This window comes from Arvicanthis niloticus, chromosome 5 (genome assembly GCF_011762505.2).
Source record: "Arvicanthis niloticus isolate mArvNil1 chromosome 5, mArvNil1.pat.X, whole genome shotgun sequence".
NCBI classification, from domain to species: Eukaryota; Metazoa; Chordata; class Mammalia; order Rodentia; family Muridae; genus Arvicanthis; species Arvicanthis niloticus.
In genome coordinates this window covers 2,156,879-2,183,630 of record NC_047662.1, presented here as the reverse complement: position 1 = coordinate 2,183,630, position 26,752 = coordinate 2,156,879, and the positions used below count along the sequence as shown (strand labels likewise).

Below are 26,752 nucleotides of genomic sequence, written 5' to 3'. Positions count from 1 at the left end.
CAGATCGCCAAGGTGCCAAAAATCTCATTATCAATGTTGGTCCCACCTCTGCCCCTGTGTGACAGGGCCGGGAGGGAGCAGGCAATAGCATCTTCCTGCCTGACAGCTCAGCTCTGCTGTCCTGGCACCGGGTGAAGGTTGGGTTGGAAGGCTAAGTCTTCCCTGATCTCTGGTATGTCTGGCCAGCCTGAGCAGAGTATCCCCTGGGGACAGTTAGAGCAGGGCAGCAGAAGACAGACCCTCATAGGATACTTGATACCGAACACTTCAGAGGGGGTTGCAGAGGACCCAAATGGGAGGAAGAATCCAGTAGACTGTCTGCCCCTGTCAAAGACCAGCCCTGACCATCTGAGGCGCCTGAACCCACAGGCATGGCAAAGACCGGCCCCATCAACATCCTCAGGCAAGGGGAGGGGGCGACTCCACACACAGAATCATTTCCAGAATCTGTGGGACTTCATCCAGACACCACTAGACATTTATGATAGACGGGGCCCCGCTTCACTCTAAGACAGGGTTAGGGAAATAGAAGAGCAGCATAGAGAGCCCCCTGCAACTGAGATACCCATGTGTCTCCCGGGCTTCCTAGCCTGACCCCAGGTCACTCAGTTTGGGTGGAGGAAGAGTCGAGGTGCCCTTCAATCCCCAAAACTACAGGTAGTAAAAAGAGGAGGCCTTCAGCAGGTAGTTCTACACACAGGCCAGCCTCAGGAGGCCGTGACGGATGGCTTCCTCCACTGCCCAGGACAGGACTAAGCTGTGCACTATATATACCATTCCTGTCAAAAGAAACTCTAGGAGGTCAAGGCCTGAGACCAGAGCCAGTCCTGCTCGACCAATCATCAGTGTCCACCTACAGGGTCTGGCTCTGTCCAGCTCTTCATCTCCAAAGAGAATGTGAGGGCCACAACTGTGGGGCTTAGTTTTTACAGAAGTGCCTCGGGAGGACGGGGGGGCGGGGGGGGGGGACTCCTGTTCAGAAGGGGAGTGAGACAGAGCTTCCGCTGCAATGGACTGCTGCATCTCCAAGCTGCTCCCGGGAGAGAATGGATGGATGACTCAGTATCCCTCAGTGCACCTCCTACTATCCCAGGTTCAGGGTCCCCTGTCCCTAGCCTTAGCTGGCAACCCGGAAAGCCCTGGGACTTCCCTTCCTACCCATTGCCCTGTGTGTCCAGACCAGTGTCCTGAAGTCTCAGTCTGCTCCTCCTGCAGCCCCATCCTCCACAGAGAGCTAGGATACTCAATGGGTAAGAACGCCCATGGCCATGTGTCCCCAGCCCAGCATCTACTCACTTGAGCAAGCTGCTTTCCCTTCTCATACCTCAGCTTCCCTGACTGTGCAATGGGCACAGACTCCATCTTGGGCAAGTCAAGGCATTACCTGCCTGCCCAACTCTCAGCAAATGTAAAGGTGGGGCTTTGTCAACATCAGCGAATCCCAACCACAGGCCAAGCTGTTCCTAGAGGCACCAGGGAAAGGACCAGAGCCCTCAGCACCTGGAGATCAGGTCCCAAGCCAATGCACAGAGAGATATGAAGGTAGAGCCTAAATCCACAACCAGCAAACGGCCACACTATGAGGGACCCTGTGGGCTCCTAATGCTTCCAGCAGAGGTGCAGGACCAGACCAATTTCAAGGCACTGAGCACAGAAAACCGGCCACACTCCCTGCCCTGTGGATCTCACTGGCGCCAACACTCCCGACCTCTCCGGACCCAGTGGGAGCCTGGTTGACTCTGGCCACAAGTCCGAGGGGTGGCCACACCCACACTGCCCAGCCCCAGGACCCGCCTCCTGCTCGATGCTCCTCCTGGCTCTGGCCAGGTGGAAACCCCGTGTGGACAGCCTGTGTGCTCAGTCAGACCTCAGTGCTGGGACCGTGGTGCTCTGCCCTGCTGCCCTCCCTTCACTGGCAACACGGCTACTCACTGTCCAGGTGGCCGATTTGGCTGTGCTCGACTGCTGGAAGGTGACCTCGAAGTGGTGGGGGCCAGGGTAGTCGGTGTTGGAAGGGATGACAGGCGCTGGAGACATGGTGTCAAAGGTGGAACTGGGTTGCGCGTAGGGCGAGTGGGTTGGTGCGCTGGCGGCGTGCTCCGGGGTGTAGGGGCTGGCCGGGGCCGCGCGGCTGCCCATCTGGTCCATGGCGCTGCTGAGCAAATTGAACTGGGCCTGGCAAGGAAGGGGGAGGAGGGAGGGGAGAAACAAGGGCTAAGGTGGAAGCCCCAGCTACAGCTTCTGTCCCATTGGGGAGGTGTCTTGTTACAGGAGCCTTAAAGGGCCAGCCGGCTCCAAGTCATCCCAAATATTTCCTGGGGCCCCCACCCCACCCCAACAGGCCACTACTTGTGTTGGGATAAACGCATATTCACCTCTCCTGCCTGCCCCTCTCCGTCCGCCTCCCGGGTGCCAGGGCTTCTGGGGATCCACCCAGCTGCCAGCAAGGTGAATTGGGGCTTTGCACACCTACCTGGAAGGGGGCTGTTTGGATGGGAAAGTTCCCAGACCAAGACCCCTGTGGGCTCCACTGTGTTCCCAGGTCAGCCCAGAGGCTGGAGTGCTTATAGTGACCTGAGAGCCTGAATCCTGGCTGCAAGGGTGAGGTGGGGGTACACCAGGTTTTGGAGCATGGGAGCCCTGGAAGGCCAGATGTGATTCCTAGATACAGCCCTCTAAGTGATGGACCCCACTGAGGCTACTCAGTCCCCAGAGACCCCAGTGACCACCTCCAATGGAATTTGTTTAAGCTGTTGGCTTTATCTCCATTGTAAAGACTTCCTCAGTTCTCCAGGGCTGGCAGCTCCTCCAAGTATCCCTGCTGGTTCTCAGGCTAGCCCAGGCAGCCCGGCCCTCCCCCCCAAATTGTATATTCAATGAACCTGAGCTTTGTGAACCCTCTTTCTCCATCCTTGGGATCCAAAGACAGGTCAGTCTGCCCTAGGAGCTTTAAGGAGGTCTCACCTTCCTGACTTGGGTATTTCAACAAATTATCAATGAGAGGACTACCCAGTCCACATACCCAATGGCTGGCACTGGCCAGAAAAGGTCCCTAACTGTTAATGCTCAATCAATCCTCTCTGTGCCAACGTCGCACCTTCCCAAAAGCTCAGATGGACCCCTGCAGGACTGAGGTGGGCATTGTCTTTGTTCCCACATCACAGTGGAGGGGCCCACGGGTGTGAGGCGGGAATGAGCAGCTCTAATTGACCAGCAATCAGAGACTAGATAGATAGATGGGGAGGGAGTGTGATCACAACCCTTTCCCCCTCTTCAGAGAAGCCTCAGAACCTCAGCACATATCTCTCTGCCCACCAGCCTGCCTCCTCTAGGTCCCAGAACAAGAAGTGTTCACAGACAACAAGGGAGGCCAAGACCCAAGGCCTGGGCTGGACACTGCTCCACACCACGGGTCTCTCTTCTCATGGGGATCTTGTGCTTGGCCCTTCCTGTGCCTCAGCCCAGGATGGTTGCAGGAAGTAGCCAGAGAAGACAAGCCCCAGTGGCCCACTGTGAATCCTTGACAGGAATTTTGGGGTCAGGTCAGAGTCAAGGAAGCTGATACAGAAGGAAGGGTCCTACTAAGGACCGCCCGGCAGGAGGAAGAGCAGTTCAGGAGACAGTGGAAGCTGAACAGGAAAAGGACAAGTACAGTCTAGTTTGTTGGTTTGTTGATTTGTTTGTTTTAAAAGCAACGTTCTTCCTGCATGTACGCCAACAGGCCAGAAGAGGGCGCCAGATCCCATTACAGATGGTTATGAACCCCAATGTGGTTGCTGGGAATTGAACTCAGGACCTCTGGAAGAGCAGCCAGTGCTCTTAATCTCTGAGCCATCTCTCCAGCCCTAGTTTCTTTTTTAAACCTGTGCAGAAGCCGCACAGAAAGATGCAAGAGGATTGGCAGAAATGAAGATAATCTAAACTTGAGTCTGACTATCCGAATTTAAAACAACGGGCCCTAAAGAAATGGGAGTTTCCCTCCAAGAATCTCATACTTGGAGAAGGACAAGGTCCCTAGAGGGAAGTTCGTCTCTCAGAAAGAGACGTCACATAGTTCTGACGACTTGTCCCCACTGAGACGTGTCACCAGTGGGCTGCCTGCCCCACACCTTGACTCGGTGTTAGATGAACAACTTCTTGGTCGTCTACTTAAGTTCCTTTGTCCCTTTGGACCCTGAAGCCAAGCCTGAGTGGCTCTCTGTCCCACTTCCTAATGCAGCATTTAGCTTACTAAGTATGGGTGGTCAAACCTGGTGCAGGACACAGGGTGTGACCTCCAAGTTCAGTTACAGAGAGGGTATCAGATTACCTGGAGTTATAGGTGGTTCTGAGCTGCTGTGTGGGTGCCAAGAACCAAACCTGTGTTCTCTGTAAGGGCAGTAAGTGCACTTAACCACTGAGCCATCTCTCTAACCCCAAGTTCTGGCTCCTGCCACTACTGTGACCTTTGCACTCTGGGTCTCTGAAAATTAGGCAGAGATTTCCTTGGAGGCTCCAGCTCTGGGGCAGCTCAGACTCACCTTCTCTCCAATATGCAAGGCTCTACTTTACTTGGGTGGATAGCCTTGTCAAGGGGACCAAAGTTTCTCTAGTATAAAATATCCCCCCACAGAGGGGCTGGGTCTGCAGGACAGAGTCCGACCCCTGAGTCCTCCCCCTAGTCCTTCCCACACCTTCCCAACTTCCTGTGCCACAGGATATCTGCCTCATCTGCCTACTCCTACCCCAGAGAAGTAAGCAAACAAGTTAGAAAGACCACTGGCCACGGGGTTGTGATAACAGCAACAGTGTGGGTGAAATTCAGAACCTTGTTCTGAGCAGACACACAGTGTGACTTCATATAGTCATAGGCAAACACTCAGAACTGGTGAAGACAGAGAGGCAGAAGCCAGCCAGGGAGGAGGCACAAGGTTGCTAAGCTTTACATCAAGAATGGAGCGACTCAGGATTCCTCTCTGGTGAGGTTGAACGTTCTAGAAGCAATGCTTACATACAGTTGTTCAGACAAAAACTGCTGGGCAGTACATTTCATTATTTACTTGCTTGTTTTATTATTTTAATTTTCAAGACGTGGTCTCATGTAGCCCAGGCTAGCCTGGAGCTCGTCATACAGGAAGCTGATCCTGAACTCCCTCTTCATCCTCCTGCTGATGCCTCTTGAGCACTTGGATTCCTGCTGATGTGAGCATTTGAGTGACATAGAGGCAGAACTTCAGTTGGCCCAGCACAGCCCCCCACTCAAGCACCTCCATTCTCAGAATCCTCCCACAGCCCAACCTCCTAGTGGAAGCCTCCACCTTGGTCTTGCCACAGTCACTGCTGAGCTCAAGGGCTAGCCCCTGCTACCGCAGCTGGAGCACCTGCACGCTGTTGGCTTTGACCTGTCATGATGATCTCCTCTGGAAGGCATCGCTCCTACGCCCCGACTGAGCTGTGAGTCTGTGAGGAAACACACAGTCCTGAAGGTTGGACTACAGGGTTTGGCTACAAAGGGTATGAGCGTGTAGAGAAGAGAATCCCAATCACAAGGATCTACGCACACTGCGACGACCCTACGATGCAGGAGTAAACTATTGATTGCGCTCACCGGTTTCTTTCTTGTTTTGTTTTCCAGACCTGGGGATTGAACCCAGAATTCACACACACACCAGGCAAACACTCCTCTACTGACCCACAGCTCTGACCCTCTTTTCACCGTGTGAAAGCAGCTACTGACGTTCAGAATTCCATCCATTGTTCCCCTTCTACACGTGCCCCTCGGCGTTCACAAGAGACCAGGCCCAGGAACCTCACAGACACCTTAAATAAAGCCCTTTATAGACAATGGCATAGCATTTATTCCGAGCCCGCAACACATCCCTGAGCCGGCGCAGAAAACCTAACCCACTGCAGATGCCATGCAGCCATTAGAACACACTGCTTAAGGGATGAAGGGAATCGTGTCTGTACATGTTTAGTATAAATGCATTTTTTTCCCAAATGTTTTTGGATTCCTACTCATTAGAATTTGAAGACGCAGAACCTACAGAGACGGGTCCCCACAGACACAGGGATCCTGAAGATACAAAGGATTTAGCAGACTCAGGCAATCCCACAGACAGACAGATAACTCTGTAGACACAGGATCCCACCCACTGCGTTCCCTGAGTGGTGCTGACCTGGACTACATGATCCCGGTTCAGAGTGGTTACTCAACGCGTTTTCTTTCAGAACAAAGTGAACAAAGGAATGAATGAGGAAGTGAATGAAGGAGTGAACAAAGGAGTGAATGAGGGAGTGAATGAATGAATGGAAGAGTGAACAAATGAATGAAGAGGGAGTGAATGAGTGAGTGAATGAAGGAGTGAACAAACGAATGAATGAGTGAGTGAATGAGCAAATGAATGAATGAATGGAAGAGTGAACACACGAATGAGGGAGTGAATGAATGAATGAATAAGTGAACAAATCAATGAATGAATGAAAAATGAATGAATGAGTGAATGTACAACAATGTGGTAAGTCTGATGATGGATGGCTTCACATCTAAGCGATGGTCAGGAAGGCCGAGGCTCTCTCTGGTGCAGCTGTCTAGGAATGAGGATAGAAGCGCCATGGCTCTATCTCATGTTTCTTGTCTTCCAGGGATCCCCGAACCAGGTTACATTGTTTCAGATTCAGGATGGAGCTGCAGGGCCACCTCCTTCCTGCAACCCTGGGTTCATTGTCTTCCCAGCAAAGGGCTTTGAAAGAAGTCATGACATCTGCAGGAGGCAGCAGCAGTCCCTCCATGCCCAATCCCCATCATCCCTGATAGGCATGGAGCCCTGCCTCGCTTGCTCAGAAGCACGGTGCAGGCCCACGGCAGCAAGGTTCATATTTTAACTTGTCTGCATTCTTCAATGATTGGAGGTGGGTGCCAAGGACTTAGTCATTGAACCAAAAGGAACAGCGATAGCATCTGTAGGAGCTTATGCAGGAGGGACCAGGCGCTTCAAGAAGGCAGGCCAACCTCAACACCGGGGTGCAGAACCTGGCTGGCATGGCGAACCTGAGGCCCTCAGAAAAGCAGGCATCTAAAGACCTCCAAGGGGGGGGCACTGAGCTGCCCAGTAGAGCAGTTTGTCCCCTTGTGTAGTGAATGCTGGCTCTCCTGTGCTTGCTTTTTTCTTACATTCCCAGAGACATCTCCAAGCACTTGCTCACGGTCTGGTCTTGGTGTCTACCATGCCTCCCAAAGATAGCAAAGACCCCACTGACTGGAGCGTATAGAAGACGTTCCTTCTTCACAGGGTTTTCTGAGGTTCACAGGAAGAAAACCATTTCCTCATTGCTAGTTGGCAGGGCTCAGCCCGGCTCCCCACTTCTACTTCTGGTCATGCTGTTGAAATGAGGAGCCGTGTCAGAGAGACCTAAGCAGGTCTACACAGAAGCCCAGGGGTCCCCCCAGACCCGGAGGCCCCCAGGAAATCCAGACAAGACCCACTTGGCCTCAGGGAGGAACCTGGGCAAACCCAAACTTTTTTTGGTTTGTTTTGCTTTCAATGAGAACTCCAAGATAGTGGGCTAATTAGGGCATGCCCGGCCTACGGCGGCACACACTTGCAAGTGAAGTGTCTGGGCGTGGCCTGAAGAGGCCCTGAGGAATGAGGGAGTCATGGAGCCAGAGGGTGGCCTTTCCTCCAGTGTCCAGGCTACCGCTGGACCAGCCTTCCTGGGAAATGCCAACATCAGGGCGTGGGACAATAGTTCTGATGAGGACAAGGGTTTGAGAACACAACCCCATCACCAGATCTCTGTATTGCTCACGAGACTTTGTCCAGAGGACCTGGGATCATCCGGCAAACCCCAAGGCACTTGAGGGTAAGACCTGTCCTGGGCTCAGGCAGATGGGGTCCCACCTTCTACAGAGAAGGCCAGGCTCTCTTATTCCCTTAGTCTCTGGGGCCACTTCTTGATCTCTACAGATAGCTCGGCTGGGAGCCTACCAGGCACCTCTGCTGGAAACAGCCACTGATGCCTCTACTCTTTCCTTAGACTCAGACTTCAGTACTCACACCTTGTCTCCCTTGGTCTCTTCATGGCCTGGGGTGACAGCAGGCTGGTGACCTCGCCCTGTATCAGAGGCTCATGGAGCATAGAACACCCATAACGGGCCCTTTAGCGCCCCAAGCTCCTGCTGGAAGGCAGCTGAGTTTCTCGTCCACCCTGAGCGTCGAGAGACATGGACGATGCTGGTCCAACCCTCCAGCATTCTCTCTCTGCTAAGCTAGGTTGATAGATGAATCCAGGGTGAGCCCTGTGTCCTGGCAGGGAGGCAGGTAGTGGGAGCAGGAGAGGAATGGCATATGGTTCCACATCCCTGGGCCTCTGTTTTCTCTTCTGCATAGTGGGAATGAAACCCATACATAGCTTGTAGCATGGTTGTGGGGGGTGAGGGTCTGGAAGCGAGAAACCCCATGGCTGTTCTTCAGAAGGAACAACCCTGCTTCAATCACCAGGACGCCAGAATCCAGGAGTTCTGTCACCTTGTACTGACGCATCAGCACCAGCCCACTAACTCAAGGCTCAGTGAGGAAGGGACAGAGGCCGTCTGCCCACAAGGAGCAATGCTGTCTCCAAAGGCTGAACTTCTGAGGCAGCTGAGCAGGGCCACAAAGCCGGGGACAGGAGGGACAGCAGTCGGGGTCTCACTCTTGTATGTGTACCTGTTGTACTAACACATGGTGTAGAAGTGGATGCCCAGAAACTCATGTCGGAGTGAAACAGACCCTGAAATACCCACACAGACCTAATCATAGTCAGACAGGCTCTCCAATGCCGGAGTGAGGTCAGGGCTTCTCCCCTCCATCCTCTCCTCTCCACCACCCTTCCTGACCAGACAAGGAAGCTCTTGCCTTCCTGCCCTCACATGTACAAGTTGGATGCTGTGATTTTTACCCCAACAATTCTCATCTCACATTTTAACTGTTTCCAACCCATAAACAATCTCATCGATCTGTTCTTATACGCAGACGGAAAATGAACATCCCTTTAAAGGTGGGGAGCGGGCTTCTCCCTCTCTGACTCCTTTCTGACTTCAGCAACCGAGGCGGCCTTTGCCGTAGCCCAGAACACCAACATGGACCATAGAGGTGGACTGGCCGGCCACATCCGGTGCTTAGCAACAAAGGGCATGTTATATCCAATTCTCTAGAGAGGTGGTTATTCCTCTAATAAAAACAGTGATGGAAAAGCCTGCCTGTCAAACGTGTCAGCTGTCACACTTAAACGGGAAGGCCCAGGGGTGCAGGCTGACCACACTGCATTTCCACAGTAGGAGATCAGCCTGCTGAAGCACCCTACCTTCTGAAGCCGCCCCAGTGCTCTGGGCTTCACTTCCAACTTATTCGTGTTACCGCCTGTCTCCCCCACCTGCTTCACACAGAACCCTTCCCGTGACTCCCCTGCCTCAGTTTACATTGAGGTGATGCAGGGTGATGCTGATGAGGACTCAGAATTCAGTGCACACAGAGAAATGAGAACAGTTCATGGTAGCACACAGGGCCTCAAGCATGTTGGATACTAACCGGGCACTGCCCTCTCAGAGAGACACAGACCCTTGGCTCCACCACTGTTGTGCTTCCAAGAAGCCACACGGAAGCCTCCAGATCTCCCCAGCCAATCAGAACTGAAGTCCACTCTCCACAGTGACCGATCAGTCCCTGATTCACAGCCATCAGTCAGGGGCTCCTCCGCCTGGCAGGCAGAGGCCACCCAGCATCTCCATACCCTGGATTCAGCATGCCCTGTCAGAAGGAGAACTTCTGTGTGCTGGCGCCATGCTGAGCCCACAGCTGCTCTGACAGCCTTCCTGGTCCAGCCAATTCTCCTCAGCCAGGCTCACAGGGATGATGCTAGGGTCCCAAGTACATAGCAGGGGGCCACTCCAGCAGCCTTAAGGTCAGAGTTCCCACCTTCCTGATGTGCACAGAGGGAACATGGTTTCATAGACCTCACAGGACAACTGGGGAGTCTGTAGCACAACCACACCCAAGTCCAGTGACCTCAGTGGGAGAGGGCCTTGCCTAGGCTGCTGCTTCCTCCCTTCCCTTACACTCTTCCTCCCTCTCTTCCTGCTTTCTTTCCATCACTTCCTCCCTCATCTTCCTTCCTGTCATCTCTTCTTTCCTCCCTCCCTTTCTCCTTTCTTCCTCTCCTCCCCCTCCCTCCCTCTTCTTCCTCCTTTCCTCTCTCCTCCCTTTCCTTTCCTCCCCTCTTTCTGAAAATCTTCCTGGCCTCGGCAAGTCCCCTTCCTGTGGATGACAGGGCAATCATGGCTCACCCTGGCTTTCTTGCAGAAGCAGCTGGGGTTGGAACGGAGCAAAGAGCTAGCTGGCAGAGCGTCATCATATGCTGTGGCCTCTCAGGCTCCACTGGGCAGCATCTAGTCCTTTATGCCCCAACGTCACTTCCTCGATTCAAGGCCCAGCCCCTGGGCACGTGCTTTGCTGCCCCATGGCTTTTATCACTCCTTTACTAGGGCAGTAATTCTGGGTAGGGGTCAAGAGGCATTCACCAGTCCAGCACAGGTATGGGTGACATGGCCTTGTGACCACATCTGTTTCCAGGGAGTCTCCGTGCTCTGCAGGAATGGCTCATCCAGAGCCTCCTTCCTCCACCCTGTGACAAATGTCACTCATTTAGCTCTGAGGCCAGCACTGAGGGATGGGGAGTCAGGGTCCTCTTGCTTCCAAAACACACAGACGAAGCTGTGTGGATTCTTCTAAGGGTAAGAAAGCTTCTGGAACCCCGTCTTCACCCGTAGGCATGTCTGAGCCTGAGTTCAGCTTCCCTGGGGTTAGTGACTGACAGCCCCCTGGCCCTGTGGAGACAGCCATCTCTCCTGCCTGTGTGCTAGCTGGAGACCTCCATCCTGATGGTGTTTCCCACAGTCTCCCCGAGCCTATGATTAAACGGGTGGAAATGTCAACAAGACACAACTTGTGCATGGGGGGGACGGCTGACTCCCTAGAGGTATGCGCACAGCACCCTCCTTCTGCCCGCTGAGGCAGGGCCTTGCCCGGTCCCATGCCAGGGCCATGTGGAACTTTCCACACATCAAACCCCGGGAAACATGCCCCCAGAAGCTCCACTGGGCTGCCAGGCATGTGTCTGCAAGACCCACTGTATAGCCCAGGCCACCCCTCACCAGCATAGCCTGAAATGGGGCATCACAGAGCATAGCCTTCCAGGGGGGGTCTCTAGGCCGCTCCCCCATCTCTTTGGCACCATCTACAAGCTGCAGTGATTCACAGGAATTTTTAAATCGCAGAGTGTACCCCGACAGCAGAGGCGAGGTGTCTGTCTGAGAGGATGGAAGGGGGTTATGGCTATGCCAGCACCTCTCCCTGGCACATTCTTGTAGTCTGAAGCCCAGCATTGGTGCCCATGCATTCCCCTACTGCCTTTCTGTCCATCTGTCCCATTCATGGGACAGTCAGTGGGGACCTCCCAGGCTTTTCCTAGATATTAGGTCAGCGTGAAACAAAGAACAAACAGCTAAACCGAGAAATTATATCGTGACGAATAAGATGTTCAGTCAGAGTGACGTGGGCCCACGCGTGTCACCCTGTCACCCGCGGCGACTCATAGCGAGGCTGTGACGTTATCTTGGGACCCCATGGAGAAGGCACCCCAATATAAGCTGGGGGATGGGCCGTGAAAGGTGAGGACAGAGGCTGCCACATATCCAGGTATTAGCTGGCTCAGTTTGGCTCCTGGCACCTCTTGGCAGAGGCTTCTTCTGAGCTTTCCCCTCCGACTATAGTCATGAACTATCCAGCTAACCAGCATTCCAGCTCGGGGTCTTCAGGAAGTAAGGAAGAGAACACTGCCCATTAAAGAGGCAGAAGCAAGGAAGGACGGGGCTCTGGGAAAGGTAAAGGATGTTATGGTTTCTAATCTGTAGCTCTTGTGGGATTTGGTGTGGTCCTAGGTTGGGTGACAGAGGAAGGACCCTGGCCAGAGCAAGTGCATGGGTGGACACAGCAGAAGAAGTGAGAGAATATAACTTCTGGGTTCACCAAAGAGGGTTATAGGCTGTGTACGGTCCCCTCGTTTGGTGGTGGAGGACAGTTGACAGTGGATCTGTGCACAACTGAGCACTGAGTAGGCAGCTTTGAGGCGCTTGGCTCTGGCCACTGCCACTCATGCACCTGTCCATCACACCACCATGCCCACCTGCCTCCCACCCCTGCATGCATGTCTGGCCACTCCCACCCGTGTCCCTGTTCACCACACCACCCTGCCCACCTGCCTCCCACCCCTGCATGCACGTCTGGCCACTCCCACCCGTGTCCCTGTCCACCACACCACCCTGCCCACCTGCCTCCCACCCCTGCATGCCCGTCTGGCCACTCCCACCTGTGTCCCTGTCCACCACACCACCCTGCCCACCTGCCTCCCACCCCTGCATGCCCGTCTGGCCACGCCCACCCACATGCTCAGGCTCTTTGCCTACCTCCCACACAGAAGAACCCTACAGCCTTTCTGATCACGACCACAGGCCTTCTAAGGCAACTGTGGCCTTGTCCTCTAACCCTGTCTTGGTCCTCAAGGTCCCTCCAAATCCTGTCTCACATCTGACCATCTCCACAGATGCGCTGTCCTAACCATCAGACGGTTAGATCTCTCCTTCTTTTATTGATTGCTTCATGAGCTCCACACTCTGTCTCCAGCGGATGCTCACCGCTGAGGGCCCCAAACACTGCACAGCTGCAGTGCCCAATCTCACTTCTCGGCCCCCCGCGGTAATTCCCCATCACAGCAGAAAGCCTTTGAGGTCACCGGTACACACTCCTTTCCTGACCTCCAGCCAGTCAGCAAGTGCAGTGCAGAATCACCAGCAGCTCCTTCCCCCACCCCCACCCCCACCTTCCCTGGGTTCTAGTGGCCCTCACCTGGACCACATCCCTTCTCCCAGTCTCGGCCCTGCCCCCATGTGGTCAGTTCCCAGCACTGCACCAGGCTTTTTCTAGAACCTAGGCCAGCTCCACCCCTCTGCCCTACAGTTACACTGGCTATCTTTTCCTACCTTGGGCTACCCCCTTGGGCTCCTCCCATCCAGAAACCATGCTTCCTTCCGGCAGGAGCACTGGGAAGCCTGCTCCAGACAAAGTGGACTCCAGATCTGGGTTGTACAAGCACTTCTATGCTGCCTCACACAAGGGTATGAGGCATTCATGCACCGCTGTACACTGATATGTGCCGTGCTATGTGCTTGTGTGTGCATGTGTGTGTGTGAGAGAGAGTGTGTGTAAGTGTGTGTATGTGTGTGCACGTGTGTGACTGTGTGTAAGTGTGTGTATGTGTGTGTAATGTTGAGCTGTGGGTCAAGGGATAGAGGACAACCAGGTTTACCAGTCTTGCAACCATGATGCTGGTTCTACAGATAGAGAGAGCTGGGCCCCAGTCCACACAGAAGACACTGAAGAACCAGGGCACCCACACTTGCCTTACTATATCCTGGGAGGCTCTCGTTCTTTCTCTCTCTCTCTCTCTCTCTCTCTCTCTCTCTCTCTCTCCTTCCCCCCTCTTTCTTTGTGTGTGTGTGTGTGTGTTGTATACATGCAGGGGAACTGGAAGCTGATGAAGAAGCTAAGATTCTGGGGTCAGGAGACAGTGCCAGCAGCAACCTCCCCATACATCTCATCCTATCATAGCAGGCCCAGCTCCTGTGGCCTCAACTCCTTCCAGCTCTGTAAATGGGCTCACTGTGTGCAGGAGGACCGAGCCAATCCCACATTGCATTCAGGGCTGGATTCTAGCTGTAGGTCATCACTTGGCCAAAGACTCTTTAGTCCTCAGAGAAGGGAAGGTGGGAGGTGGGGTCACAGGAGGAAGAATACACACCCACTTCTCTTGGACAGCTCTTCTGTACCTCCACTGACATGTAAAGGGCTAGCATAGTCATGGCCGGAGGCCATGCGACCTCACAGCCCATCTCTGTGGCCTGAGCAGGCACGAGAGTTAGTTACTACTACCCTGATTACAGAGAAGGAAACTGTCTCGCCCATGGCCTCACTCCCCCAAAGCCATAGCTAGTGGGCACCAGAGATAAAGCCTAAAACTATGCACTGAGGCCCCCAACCAAGATGCGATATACTTATGAGAAAATCCATCCAGGGATAAGGTGGTATCCTGAAAATCAGTCCAGTCTCCAAGGACAGCTCTTGCCCGTGGGCTCCCAAGTGGCTGCTGCAAGTTGCAGGGCAACAACAGAGGCAGATGGTGGGGAGGGACACACGGGTGAGGGCTTGGTCCACATTGGATTTAACATTGAGTGAAGGGTTACTCTCTCCTACATGATCCTCTCACAAAGAAATGAGGAGTCCGAGTCACCCACCCAGTTAGGATGATGGTTCAGCCCAGCCCCCAGAGGAAGAAGCCTGGAGCCCCCACAAATCCCGAGCTGCCCTGATACACTGGGCCGAATGCATAGGAAGCACATGGTGCTGTGCTGAAACAGTCAAGGAGAAAGTCACAGAGCCCGAGCTCTAAGAAGAAACAACAGGGCTGGGGAGATGGCTCGGTCAGTAACATGCATGCCACAAAAGAATAAGGACCTGCATTTGATCAAAAGGACCCCTGCAACAGGCCAGACATGGCTATGTGTGCTTGTAATTCTAGTGTTGGGAGGCAGATATGGACAGACAGACAGCCCAGTCTAGTGTACCCAACACACAGCATACCCCAGGTGCAGGTGAGAGACGCAAAATACAAGGACAGCGCCCGCGGAGTGATACCCAAAGTTTACCTCTAGCCTACATTTACACACACAGAAACACACACACACACACCACACACATCCACAAACACACACACAAATACACACCACATGCACACACGCACTACACCACTCTATACCACAAGCATACACACATATACCATGTGCACACACACACACACCATATCACATACACATACACATATCACACACACCACATGCACACACACATGCACACACATACACACACATACCACATACACACACACCACATGCACCACATGCACACACAGACCACATGTACAAGCACACACACCACATGTGCACACACATACCACATGCACATACATATCCCACATGCACACACACACACACACACACACACACACACACAGCCCTCTGCCATCAAATGGTTTCTATGCAGTACAAGTGCTGATGACTGCTACTCTCCTAAAAGGGAAATAGCCTTGTATGCAGCAGCTGTACCCAGGAGCTGCAGGTCGCCCTGATGCTGTTTGTATTCTGATTCTGATGTTAATTCAGCTTCCTCAAGAGGGGCTGTCCGGAGCGGCCCGGATCACAAAGTCTATCTACTCAGGTGACCTCATGTGATCCTTTTCCCCATTTTAACTGGTCAATGAAGGCTGCTCAGCTAGCAGCCTGGTATCTACCTGACCCCAGGGACCTGGCAAGTCTAGAAATGAGCCCAAGTCCCTTGGGCTCAGGGCAAGCACAGGCTGTGGCTCCTTCCATCCTCTGTCCTTCTGCTCTCTGCCAGGTTGCCTGTACCTGCTAGAGAGGAGGAACAGAGAGCCTTGGGTCCAGCCGGCTGCCTGTCTCTGCCTTGGAGTTCACACCCACACCGAGGAGAGCCCGTGGCTACGAGAAACACCCCGTCTGTGCTGTCAAGTGAACAAATTCCCAGGTGAGGATGCTCTTGGCAGGGTGGGGCAGCTTCACATCAAAGCCCAGAGCGAACGTGATCCCTTTGCAGAGCTCCTAGGGCAGAAGCTCAGGGATCCTGAATACGGCCAGAGCTACCAGCCCCAACCGTCATTTCAGAAGTACCCAGCCCAGGGACAGGGGTCAGCAGCTCTCCCACCCTGACCAGATGCCAGCCAAGCCTCCCATCCGTCTCACATCCCACTTCCTGCCCAGCCTGTAGCTGCTGGTCCTCAAGAGCTACCCCAAGGATGAACAGCACCAGAACCTGCCCACTCTCCAGCCTATCCAGTGCCTCTGGTCACCCATCTGGCAGTCAAGAGAACGTCTCTCTGAACCCCAACCGTGGCAGATCCTGCCAAGCCCCCAGATGGATGGCATCAGGGCTCTAAGCAGATCCTATACCAGGCACGTTACACCTACCGTGGCAAGGTGTCTCGTGGGGTCACCGACGTAAAGCATGGTAGGCTCGTGGGGGTCTGCACACTCTGAGGAGCTTGTGTGCCGCGGGACGAGGCATGGGTCTGGGTGGCTAGGTGGGTTAGGGGTAGACTGGTGGCTTCCCGGTAGGGTGGACTCTGGGGTTGAGGCTCCGTGGCTAGGAGTGCAGGAGCCAAGGATGCTCAGGAGCGTGCGGGCTGAGAGTTGGCATTCCCACCCTGCCCATCTCCCTTATTTCTGTCAACTGGCTGCATCCAACAACAAACCGAGGCCCACCCCTTTATTCCTCATGACTATTCATCACTGCAGGGCAGGCCTCAGCTTGCCCGGAGACGTGTTGGACCGCACCAAGGAGGCTGAGCAGGGGGAGCAGGTGGGGATGCAGGGTCAGTGGTTGGCTTGGAGCTCATACACTCCCACCCGGACCCTTCTAAGCCGCCACCCAGTGAAGGCTCTGGGGGCTGTGGCAGTCACCTACAAACAGCCTCCACTCTAAAGCATGAGCAGTCAACCCTGGTCCTGGAGACCTTTGCAGTCAGGGTTTGGTCGCCCTGAAGGAAGAGATGGTGCCGTCAGCCTTGGTGACCCAGGCGAGAGAACCTGCCTCCTCCCAGGGAATCGTGGACCTATAGGGACCACCCCAAGGTCTAAATAGAGGAAAGACACACCAGCATGCTTGTGCCGGGGGACCTGTGGAGAGCCGAGAACATGGCCAAGTACTGTCAAGGCCCAAAGTGCTGGTTGAAGCCATAGAACCCATAACACTGTCTTACAGACAGCATTCTGTCCTGGCTCTAGCTAAGCCCAGGAAGCAGAGAAAAACAGGGCCACTCCACCACAGAGAGTTCCTGAAGGACGACCTGAGAAGGCACCACAGCCATGGTGGACTTTGCACAGCCAGGGGCTCTATATCAGCATCTGCCTAGTGGGGGCTGTAGAGCTGGTACCATTGTACTTTGTCTGGGGGCATCTGGGTTTCAGGTCTGGTTCACCCATGAAGTCATCATAGTGGTCCAGGACAGATGTGTGTCCCATGAAAAGAGGCATTGGCACCGAATTTCCAGGCCTCCTAGAAGAACAGCTTGAACCCCCCCCCCCCACATACACACACACATCTAGAGTCTAAAGATGTCCAAGAAGATGCAGAGATGGCGTGAAGACAGAGTCCTCTGCTTAACCCTTTCTTGCCAAGTTCCAAGCCAGCTTTCTTCTACCTCTCCAGAGAGCTGGCAGTAGCTGGGCTTGGTCTGAGGCCCGTGGCAGTGGCTGTAGCTCCTGCTTAAAGCTCTGGGATCCACCGAGGCAGCAAAGATGGACTACTCTGTACTGAACCCTACGCTGGTCTGAGAGGCATGGTCACGGCTGGGGCTGCACAGGTGTCTGCTGCTCATTAGTTAGCTATGAACAATAAAGCCAGTTTCTAGTCTAATTTTGGGGGGAGCAATCTTTGGGGAAACACCACTCAGGGGTTTATCTACAATAGATAGACCAGGGGTCAGCTGCGGCCTTCCTCTATGGGACTGAGGGACAAATTCACAGACTCCTGCTCTGATAGGTGTGGCCAGGCTGCTCCAGAGAGATCTGAAGAGATGGCCTTCAGTTTCCAGATGGGGTTTGAGTAACTATTCCTTTCAGCTGCTCTGGGTCCTCATCAATAAACTGCCACGTTGGTCTTACAAATACCCCAAAAAGAAAGTAAAGGGAAGAACTGGGGCTGGAAATGAGAACAGGACTGAACGCAGCAAGAACTCAGGCCTCACTACCAGAGAAGGCACCTGGCCTGAGAGCCTGTCAGCCCTGAGAGACAGTCTGACTAGGGAAAGGGGTGTCCAGCACTGAGTTCTCCTCTCTGCCGCAGCCCCGGCCTGGCTCCTGCTTTCTCTTAGATGGTCTGCATGTCTGCCACCAGTGTCGGTGCCCCCAGGTAGTGCCAGGGTCCTCAGCACCTGCTTCTCTGGGTGTCACACTGGAGGCCCCGCCTTGCTGACGGCTCCTGTAGATGGCTCACATCTGAGGTGGGAGCACAGGTCTGCAGGCCCCCCTGCTGTTCTCTCTACAACACAAGAGTAGGCGTGTTGGCTCAGGAGCAAACACACCACGTACTGTCTCTGCTGGTGACTTCGTGCCTCTTCCCCTGGACCCCGGAGTTGGGGAGAGGAATGGGTTCTCGGCGAGGCTCTGGAGCCGGGGGTTGGCTGAGCTCAGTACTATAAACCTACAACCCTCTTACTGCCAAAGCCTGCCAAGGTAAGGGTGGAAGTGGTGGGTGAGCTGGGGATCCCCAAGTGGGTCACACAGAACCCAGTCTCTGTCCCCATTTGCCCTGCCTTTCCCTAGGTGTAAATTCTCACTGCCGAGCTCTAACCTTCCTGGCCTACCTTCCCACAACGACGCACACATAGGGCTCATGTGTCCTTCTCTCGGGCAGGAGACTCCCCTTTCCTCAAAGCCAGCAAGGCTTCCTTGAGTCCCCAGCTCCGCCCCCTGCAGGCCACAGGGAGAGCAGCACCTCTGCCCAGCCAGCTGCTGCCCCACCCCAACCCCCTGTGGCCCATCTGCTCCTAACAGCTGTTGCCAGAGAAAGGCGCCAGAAACAGCGGGAAGGGGGCACCTACAGGGGAGGTGCAGGCCTGGAGGAGGATGTATAGAGGCGGGAAAGGGCAGTGACCCTGCCAGCCCCTCCCAGGGCACCTGCCTCTCTCTCCCCTTTCCTCTGTCGAACAGCAGCTCTTTTTTATTTCTGCTAAGAGCTGGACCGGCCTCTGGCCCTTGGTGTCCACCTTCAGGTGGTCCATGGAAAACCAGGGAAGCAGAGCGAAAGGACTGAGGGTGAGAACTGGGATTGAGCACACAGTTGGTGTTTGCAATGATCGTCCAAGACGGTGTGGTAGGGCCTCATTGATCCGGGCCCTGTCCCCTGACATGTGACAGCATCCAGAAATTCTCAACCTTGCTGAGCACCCTGTGAGGATCCCTAGCCTTTGGCACAGGCCCCTCAGCTCACCCTACACAGCTCCTGGGAGAGGCGTCTCTGAGTTCTCTTCTTGCTGGGCAGGGGGAATCATTTCACTTTTGAGACAGGCTTTCTCTGTGTAGATCAGGCTGGCTTCGAATTTTAGATCCCCCTCCGTCTGCCACCCAGGGGCTGTGATTAGGCATGTGCCACCGCACCTAGTCTCCATTTCTGTAAAGCACCAGGAATCTTCCAGGACAGCCAGAACGGAAGGATGTTTCCCGGAGCAAAAATGGCAGAAGCCAAAATGGCCGAGGGGCAAAACCAGTTCTAGAGTCCAGTGTCCCTGCATGGCAGACTGTCCAGGGTCTCCAACAGTGTGGGAAACATAGACGCTCCCCCTTGCACTAACCATCACTCCCTGTGGGGGAAACAGCACCTACAGACTTCTAGCCTGCATGGCTCCCCATCTTACAGATGGGGCCACTCAGATCCAGAAGACTAAAGGATTCTGAGATCTTCCCAGCTTAGAAGGCCAGGATGGGCTACAAACCCAGGACATCTGGCTTTAGAGACTTTCAGTTTTGTCCTTTCCTATCACAACCTTCTAGACTATGCTACATCGCCTCCATGGTCACAGGAAGCTAAGGCCACAAGGGCTTCCCTCACCACACCTAGGGATCTCCCCAGACCCACTAGGGGCTCAGCTGCCCCTGCCCACCCCGTTTGCTTTAATTGTACAACACACTCTTCTCCAATGAGACACAGGAGTGGTCAGATGTCAAGGCCTGGCCCACCCCTCGGCACGAGGCCAGGCAGAGGAGCTGGGTACTCAGGAGGCTGCACCCCTCCCAGGGTCCTCTCCATTCTAGCCCCTTCCTTTACCTGAACTTCACAAGCGACGACATGGAAACTCAGGAGCATGTGGGAACTTGACCTCACTGATTGCACCAGTTTCTGCCAGCCATTAAGGTGGGGGGGGGCATCATGGAGTGCTGAGGGTTCACTACAGCTGGTAGGCCTGCTCAAGACCTTCCATATGACAGGAAGCAATCTCCCACTAGAGGTCCCTCAGACACAGAAGGAACCATCGAAGAGAGCAGATGCCCCACTTGTTCAGGGATCGTGTTGGCTTAAGCCATGCCACCTTTGCTGGACTACCCTGGTATTTGGGTGGGGTTGTCCAGCACATAGGAACAACTGGACACCAGTCAGCACTGAGTAAGGTTCTGTGGGGGCAAAGGAGGGTACCTGAGGACACAGGAAGTGGGGTTGCTGGGAGTCCTGAGAGCCCCAGACACCAGAACTGCTCATTGAGCTGAGAACATGCCTGGGTAGTATTTCTTGTCCTTGACCCAGTCAGGGACTGGGCTAGAGTTCTCGGGATGGGGTAGCATTTGGGAGCTTCTACCTAGTCACAGTGTTGAGCGGTCCCAGGTACCTCAGCCCTCTTAGAACCCTTTCCTCTCTGTGCCTCTCATACCCCCTAAAACTCTAAACCATACATGCTCAGGCACACTCTTAAAACCACCCAGCATTTTAGAAGCCGCTGCAGACAGGATTCCCCGTGTGAATCCATGGCATGCCCTGCTCCCTGTGAGGGTGCTCACCAAGTCCTCCCTCTGAGAGTGCTCCACAGCTCCCCACTCTGATGTCCATCAGACTTCGGAGCCCCCAAGTGTGAGGCACCAGGCTCAGCTCCTAGACTTCAGACATTGGACATAGCAGAGGAGCTGAACTTGGGCCTCGGCAGGCTACCCTGTCTGTAGCTTCCCCAGACCAGTATGTACTCTGTAGTCTGTGCCTGGACCATTGCTTCCTAAGAACTGTACCCTAAAATGACAATGGACACTGTAGGCCCCCAAACCACTCCCACACATCTGTACCCCAAATTGTCATTTCCATAGCAGCCTCCACCTCTGGACCCAAAGAGGATAGCTAGGTGCTTCCTCACTGGCCACCTCACCTTGCTCTGGGAGCATGCTCCCTGAAGTGCCAGGATGCCCCTTTCCTCGGTCATCCTGATAAGCCATAATCAAGCATGTCATTTATGAGATCCAACTTCAACTACCTCACTTCACGGTATGCAATGTCTAGTGCTCCCTGCATTCCCTTAACCGCCCACCCCCAGCTTCCTGCAGCCCCTGCAGCCCCTCCAGTCCCCTGCAGGCCCCCGCAGGCCCTGCAGTCCCGATGAGCTCTGGAGCATTGCAGCTATATGGCCTGAGCAGTCACATCTCTGAGTCTTGTTTTTGCTATCAGAGCTGCTGGGAGATCTGAACACTAAGGAAGCTGTTGGGCCAGCAGCTATCTCTTGAAAGAACTGGGCATGAGGGTCAGCTGAGCCCTGCAGAAGGGTGGCCAGGAAGTCCTGGGTCCAGGGAATTCCCACTTCTAGGAGCTGAGCTGTGCACCCAGGAATTTTCATCCATGGCTTTACTGCAAGGCATGTTGCTACCTGAGAAAGCAGCCCCTTGTTTGCGGAGGTGTTGAGCCCCGCCCTTGTTACCCCTCCTGGGAGCAGCATGCCCCAGCAGGTGAGCGCTCTGGAGCACCCGCCAACATGTTTACCTTGGGCATCTTTGGGGCCAGGGTGGGTACCACATCCCTAGCCTCAGGGGCCTGGGACTGTTCCCTGCTTCTCCCTTTAGTCACAGTGGGGTCTTTGAGCACTCTGCCCTCTCAGGCATAGGCTGGGTAGCTTAGCCTAGAGGGAGGCAGCATCCTGAGGCAGGCACCTTTAGAGACTATGTGAAAGGCCCTCCCTCCCTGGAGCCTGGTAGCCATTCCTGTCCCTCTAGATTGGAGGACACACATATCCTAGATGGTAGGTGTCAGAATCATGACTCTAAGAAGTAGCAGGCAGGATGGGGGACAACCCTCACCATGCTGCAGGGCCATTCTCTTGCCAAAACCTCAGGCTCTCCTTCCACAGCATCTGCCTGTTTCCTTGCCTGTAAAATGGACACTCACAGGGGTTGAATGAGAGTGAGCTGCTATTCTGAGACAGGCTCCTGAACTGGCAGAGATCAGGGCTGGACGGATAGAGCTCAGAGAAGTGGACATCACCAGGATGACACCTGATAGCTCCCTGCCCCTTGGGATTGCCACTATAGAAGTCTTGCCCAGTCCCATGGGGGATCAGTGGGCTCTGTCCAACTTCCACCCCTACAGAGAGAGGGGAGGAAGAAAGTGCCTCCTGCCTCTTCAGCCTTGTCATACACTCGCACTTGCAACTGGAGGCCCATGGGCCTCTTGTTCACTGATGCCCAAGATGGCCAGACTTCCCCTGACAAGGGAGGGGTTAGCCTCACACTTTGCTGGTCTCCAGAGTCCCTGGCCCTCTAGCACACGGCCCATCAGGCACTAGTGGGAGGAAGGCTGCACAGGAGACACGCTCAGCTATCTGGTGCCTCTGCAGCTGACATGTGCCAACTTGGTCTGGGCTTTGCTCTTTCTTAATATGCTTGCAGGGTTCCTCCGACAAGTCCCCGCCTGACACTTCCCCAGCCCTCTTGCCTGTGGGATCCCAGCACCTTGGTGGTCCAGTAGGGGAAGATGCTGAAGGCACAAGGCCTTGAGGAGCTTCCTCAGGAGCAGAGGTCTTCACATGCTCGTTGCATGCACCAGCTCCTGGCACCACCAGGGCCCAGCATTGGCAGCCAGAGAGTGAGGCAGGAACAGAACCTCACAGCTACGGTGCCTTTCCTTCTTCCCAAGAGGCCCTCCCAATAGGAGCCAAGTTCCAAAGGCTGGCTGCTTGACACCCCTCTTGGTCCCAGAAAAGAGGCCACAAGATGGGGAATGGAACCACTTCCCCACTGGTCACATCTTCTTCTAATGTAAGGAGCCTGCCTCAGTGCCCTCCATCCTGACTGGATCCTAAGGTAGATATAAGGAAATGGCCCAATCAGAAAGAGAGGGACAGCTCAGTGGTACATAGCAACAAGCATGTTCAGACCAACAAACACGAAGCAGTTTTTCTGGGCAAAGGAAAAAGAGGGGTTCCCTCTCCACAGGGCCTCAAGATGTTGGTTGACCCCAACTTGCTACTCTCTGAGGGCCAAGGCTGCCTAAGAACCAAGGTACCCCAGGAAAAAAACCAGAAGAGAAGCAGGTGAAAGAGGAGAAACACCCGGGTCCAGCTATGTCTGAAGCTCCTCCTACCAATGGGTCCAATCATGTGTGAATCCAGTCTTCCTAGGAGTTGACAGCAACATGAGCTCATTATATATTTCCTTCTGACTCAAGGTAGGCGACACAAAGCCCTGCTTCCTCGTTCTACCTAAGAAAAGCCAACCCACATTTATTAACAACGTCCAGTCTAGCAGAGACCTACTCACCATGACTGAGGAGGTCATGCCTTGTAGCTGGAAGACATCCATGCTGGATTCCTCGCTGCCCGATGCCTCGCTATTCCCTTGGCTGGACTGGGGAAGGTCAAAGTAGGTGCTGTCTGGCTCCCTGTGTATGTGGGGAGGACACAGGATGTTAGCATCTGCTCTAGAATCCCCTGTGCTCCCCAGGCTCAGAACCCCATGGCTCCTGGTAGCCGTGTCCCAGGAGATAAATCATATGTCCTTGGCCTTCTGAAGCTTTCCTATCCAGCCCCCACAATCCCCACCAGCTGTTGGCTTGCCTCTCCCCCCCCCCCCATCCCAGGCCTGGCAGTACTGGGAAGAAAATGTTTCATATACATGGTCTCTGTGCCCTCAGCCCTCTGGAGAACTAGCCAGAGGTCAAACCGCGACTGTAAGTCACATGCACACAGGACCACTGCCTGAGGCAGCTGCTACCTCGGCAGACCCCTCTCCTAACCTATTCCAAGCCAGCCAAGGCCACCCAAGCCCAGTGAGGTGGAGTTCTCCATACTCACAGAGTGCTCCACAGGTGCTCGAAGGTGGTGTTGGAGGAGGAGGAGGACTGGGCCATCTCCCCAACACTGCCGCTCATTCTGGAAAAAGAGGGAAGACTATTTGAGCATCGGGGAAGAGTCCCACCCCCTGCCTTCCTCAGTAGCAGGAGAGCCAAATGGATGAAGCTGTCTATGATGGTGCAAGGAGACCCTTAAGTCCACCCCCCCCCGCGCTCTACACCCCCCCCCCCGCCCCGTGTGCCTCCCTCTTCCCTGCCTTGATACCTTTCTTTTCCTCTCTCCCATCCCCCACCCCTAAGCAGCTTATCCTCTGGTCCAGGAAGTGAGACTGAGGCCAGCTTGATTTTAGAGATGACATTCCTGGATTCTGCCTCCAGAAAACAGGTTACAAGGGCATGTGCCTTCACGTTGTTGCATAGATGCTGCTGGGGGCCGTGGTCTTGGGTCAGTTTTTTTGCGAGAATGAGCCATGGCTGCCATCATCCTGTCCTGAGCCTACAGGGCCGGCAAGGGTTAGGTCAAGCCAGGTCTTGGTTTGTGTATGTTGGTGGGAGGAAGCCTGTGCCTTGTCGCCTCTTAGTAAGAGTGTGTAGGGCGCCCCCTGCTGGAGTCAGGCCTGTAATGCACAACTGTGCAGGTTACTGTGGGTCTCAAGACGGCAGGATCCTCACCCTGCAGGGTCTAAGGCCAAGGTCCTAGGATTGACTGCTCTGGAGTTGTCACCTGTGAATGGTCTTTCCAAGGAGATAAAGGGGAGCAGGGTCACTCTGTCCCCAGCTAGTACCCACAGCCTCTTTCCCCATGATTTCCTCGGCACAGCCTCCCACACGGAGGCTCCGCCCACTCACAGCCACCCTGAAGGAGGGGGCAGGGTAAGGGCGCTCAGGCAGAGTAAGTTGTGTCCTTGTGGGAGGGTGGGGCAGGGAAACCCCAGCCCACCTGCCCGCTGCCTTATTCCAGCTGAGGAGCAGCTCCCTGGGGCAGCCTTCTGAGCCCTGGGAACCAGCTTGGCCCAGCACGGCACTGCCAAGCAGACAGGTCCAGACTTGCCCAGGGCTGGCAGGGCAGATCTGTCGTTTTTGTCTGACCCCCAGGCAGGCGGCTGCTCATAGCGGTTTGTGGCACACATCTGGAGATGGCACACGCCAGGCCAAGGGTCCTCAGAGAAGTGGCACAGGCTGAGAGGGCCAGTAATAGGGGTCCAGAGAAAGCTGAGGGTGGAGGCTCAGTCAGCAAGGGAGGATGACACAGGACAAGTACCCTGTACATGTCAGAGCCCTTCCCTACTCAGAAGACAGGCTCAGAGGCCTTACGTGCCTTGCCCAAGGTCACAGAACTATAATAAGCCCAGGAATTAACAGATAATTTATGCTCTTCTCCAGTAATAAGAATTCATTTTCCCCACCTCCCATTCACCACAATTATGAAGGTTTGACAAGCTGTTGGCCAACCAGCATGGAAGGTGGGCAGAACTGCCTTCACTAGCTCTGGGGGACTTGAAAGGACCCTGACCATTGGTGAGGAACCATTGGTCAGGAAGGTATCTCTGTGCAGGCAGAGTGGGCTGGCCAGCTGGGCCAGGCTGGTGGACATCCTAAGACCCAAGAAGACATGGGGGGGGGGGGGGATGGGGAAAGGGGATCACATCTGAAATGTAAATAAAATATCCAAAAAAAAAAAATCCTGCCCCAGGGGCCACTTAGTCTCTTTCTTCCTTTTGCACAGCTCAGAAAAGGAAAGGACATGGCTCATTGTCTCACAGTGAACGGACCCCAGGTCTCTTCACAGTGACTTTATTCACTTCAACCAGAGGGGGGGGAGGGGCTGGGAACACATCAGAAGAGGAGCTTCCAGACACGATATGACCCAGATCTGTTACGTGGCACTTGACTGTGACCAGGAACAAACTGTTGATTCAAAACAGCACAATGTAGACAGACAAACTGTGAAAACTGAGCCACCCAGTGTCCGAGCAAGAGGTACCAAGCAGAAAATCCGCAAAGAGAGTCAAAGGCAGGTTGGGGGTGCCAGTCTGCTGTGGTGCAGCAGCAAGCAGGGGTCATGGGGCCCGGGTTTCTCCTGGGGATTAAATAAACTGAGACCAATAAGCTGTGCTGTGCTGCAGGATAAATGGAGGCCGCTGAGCTTCAAGCTTCAAAATATTTGGAAGCCAGCAGTGGTGTGTACATGCAATCCCAGCTGTGACAAGGCTGAGGCAGGAGCATCAGGTCAAGCTCTGCCTGAGCTATGTGAGACCTGGTCTCCGAAAACAACAATAATACTTTTAAAATAAGATTATATGTTAGGAGAATTTTAGGCATTCCTTAAATTTTTACTTAATTACATTGATTGATTGATTGATCAATCGATTGATCGATTGATCAGCTGATTGATCATGTGGTGTGGTGTGTGTGTATTCCATGGTATGAGTGTGGAGATCAGAGGACAGTCCTGAGGAGTGGATTCTTTCCTTCCACTACAGGGTTTCAGGGACTGAACTCAGGTCATCAGGGTTGGCAGCAAGCACCCTTTCCCACTGAGCCATTTCACTAGAATTAAAAAAAGGGAGAGACCTCTGCGGCAGCACCTGGAACAGATGTCAGTCCTGCTGTGATCACACTGCCTGGGATCAGATCCCAAGTTCCCTTGCCACTCACTGATGTTCTCAGCATAGGAGTGAGCACTTTGAGATTCCCTGTTAGGCTGAGGACTCCAAGGGTATGTTCCTCTAAAGTCCTGTCATAGATGTAGCCTAGGAAGATGGCAGCCAGAGCCTTGGATTGGATGGGGTCTG

The 26,752-nt window shown here is 54.2% G+C and overlaps 1 protein-coding gene and 1 long non-coding RNA gene across 6 annotated transcripts in view; one reads left to right on the top strand and one right to left on the bottom strand.

Moving 5' to 3' along the window:
* Tp73 (tumor protein p73) overlaps positions 1 to 26,752 on the bottom strand; it is an 80,848-nt gene that overhangs the window by 22,293 nt on the left and 31,803 nt on the right. For 2 of the 3 annotated variants that reach the window (XM_076933626.1, XM_034502673.2), the window contains exons 2-4: positions 23,959 to 24,036; positions 23,426 to 23,546; positions 1,933 to 2,175 (exon numbers count right to left, since the gene is read on the bottom strand). In XM_076933626.1, coding sequence (XP_076789741.1) covers positions 1,933 to 2,175; positions 23,426 to 23,546; positions 23,959 to 24,035 — 441 coding nt within the window. In that variant the 5' untranslated portion in view covers position 24,036. Of the gene's footprint in view, positions 1 to 1,932; positions 2,176 to 16,111; positions 16,357 to 23,425; positions 23,547 to 23,958; positions 24,037 to 26,752 lie in introns of those variants that run through there. The other variant, XM_034502675.2, reaches the window with a different exon arrangement.
* LOC143442262 (uncharacterized) lies at positions 1,910 to 5,643 on the top strand. 3 transcript variants are annotated; one of them, XR_013110290.1, is made up of 5 exons: positions 1,910 to 2,047; positions 2,342 to 2,448; positions 2,543 to 2,601; positions 5,069 to 5,433; positions 5,615 to 5,643. It is a non-coding gene; the product is annotated as an uncharacterized LOC143442262 (long non-coding RNA). The 3 variants fall into 3 exon arrangements; XR_013110289.1 differs by lacking the exon at positions 2,543 to 2,601; XR_013110288.1 differs by having other exon boundaries at positions 2,543 to 5,433.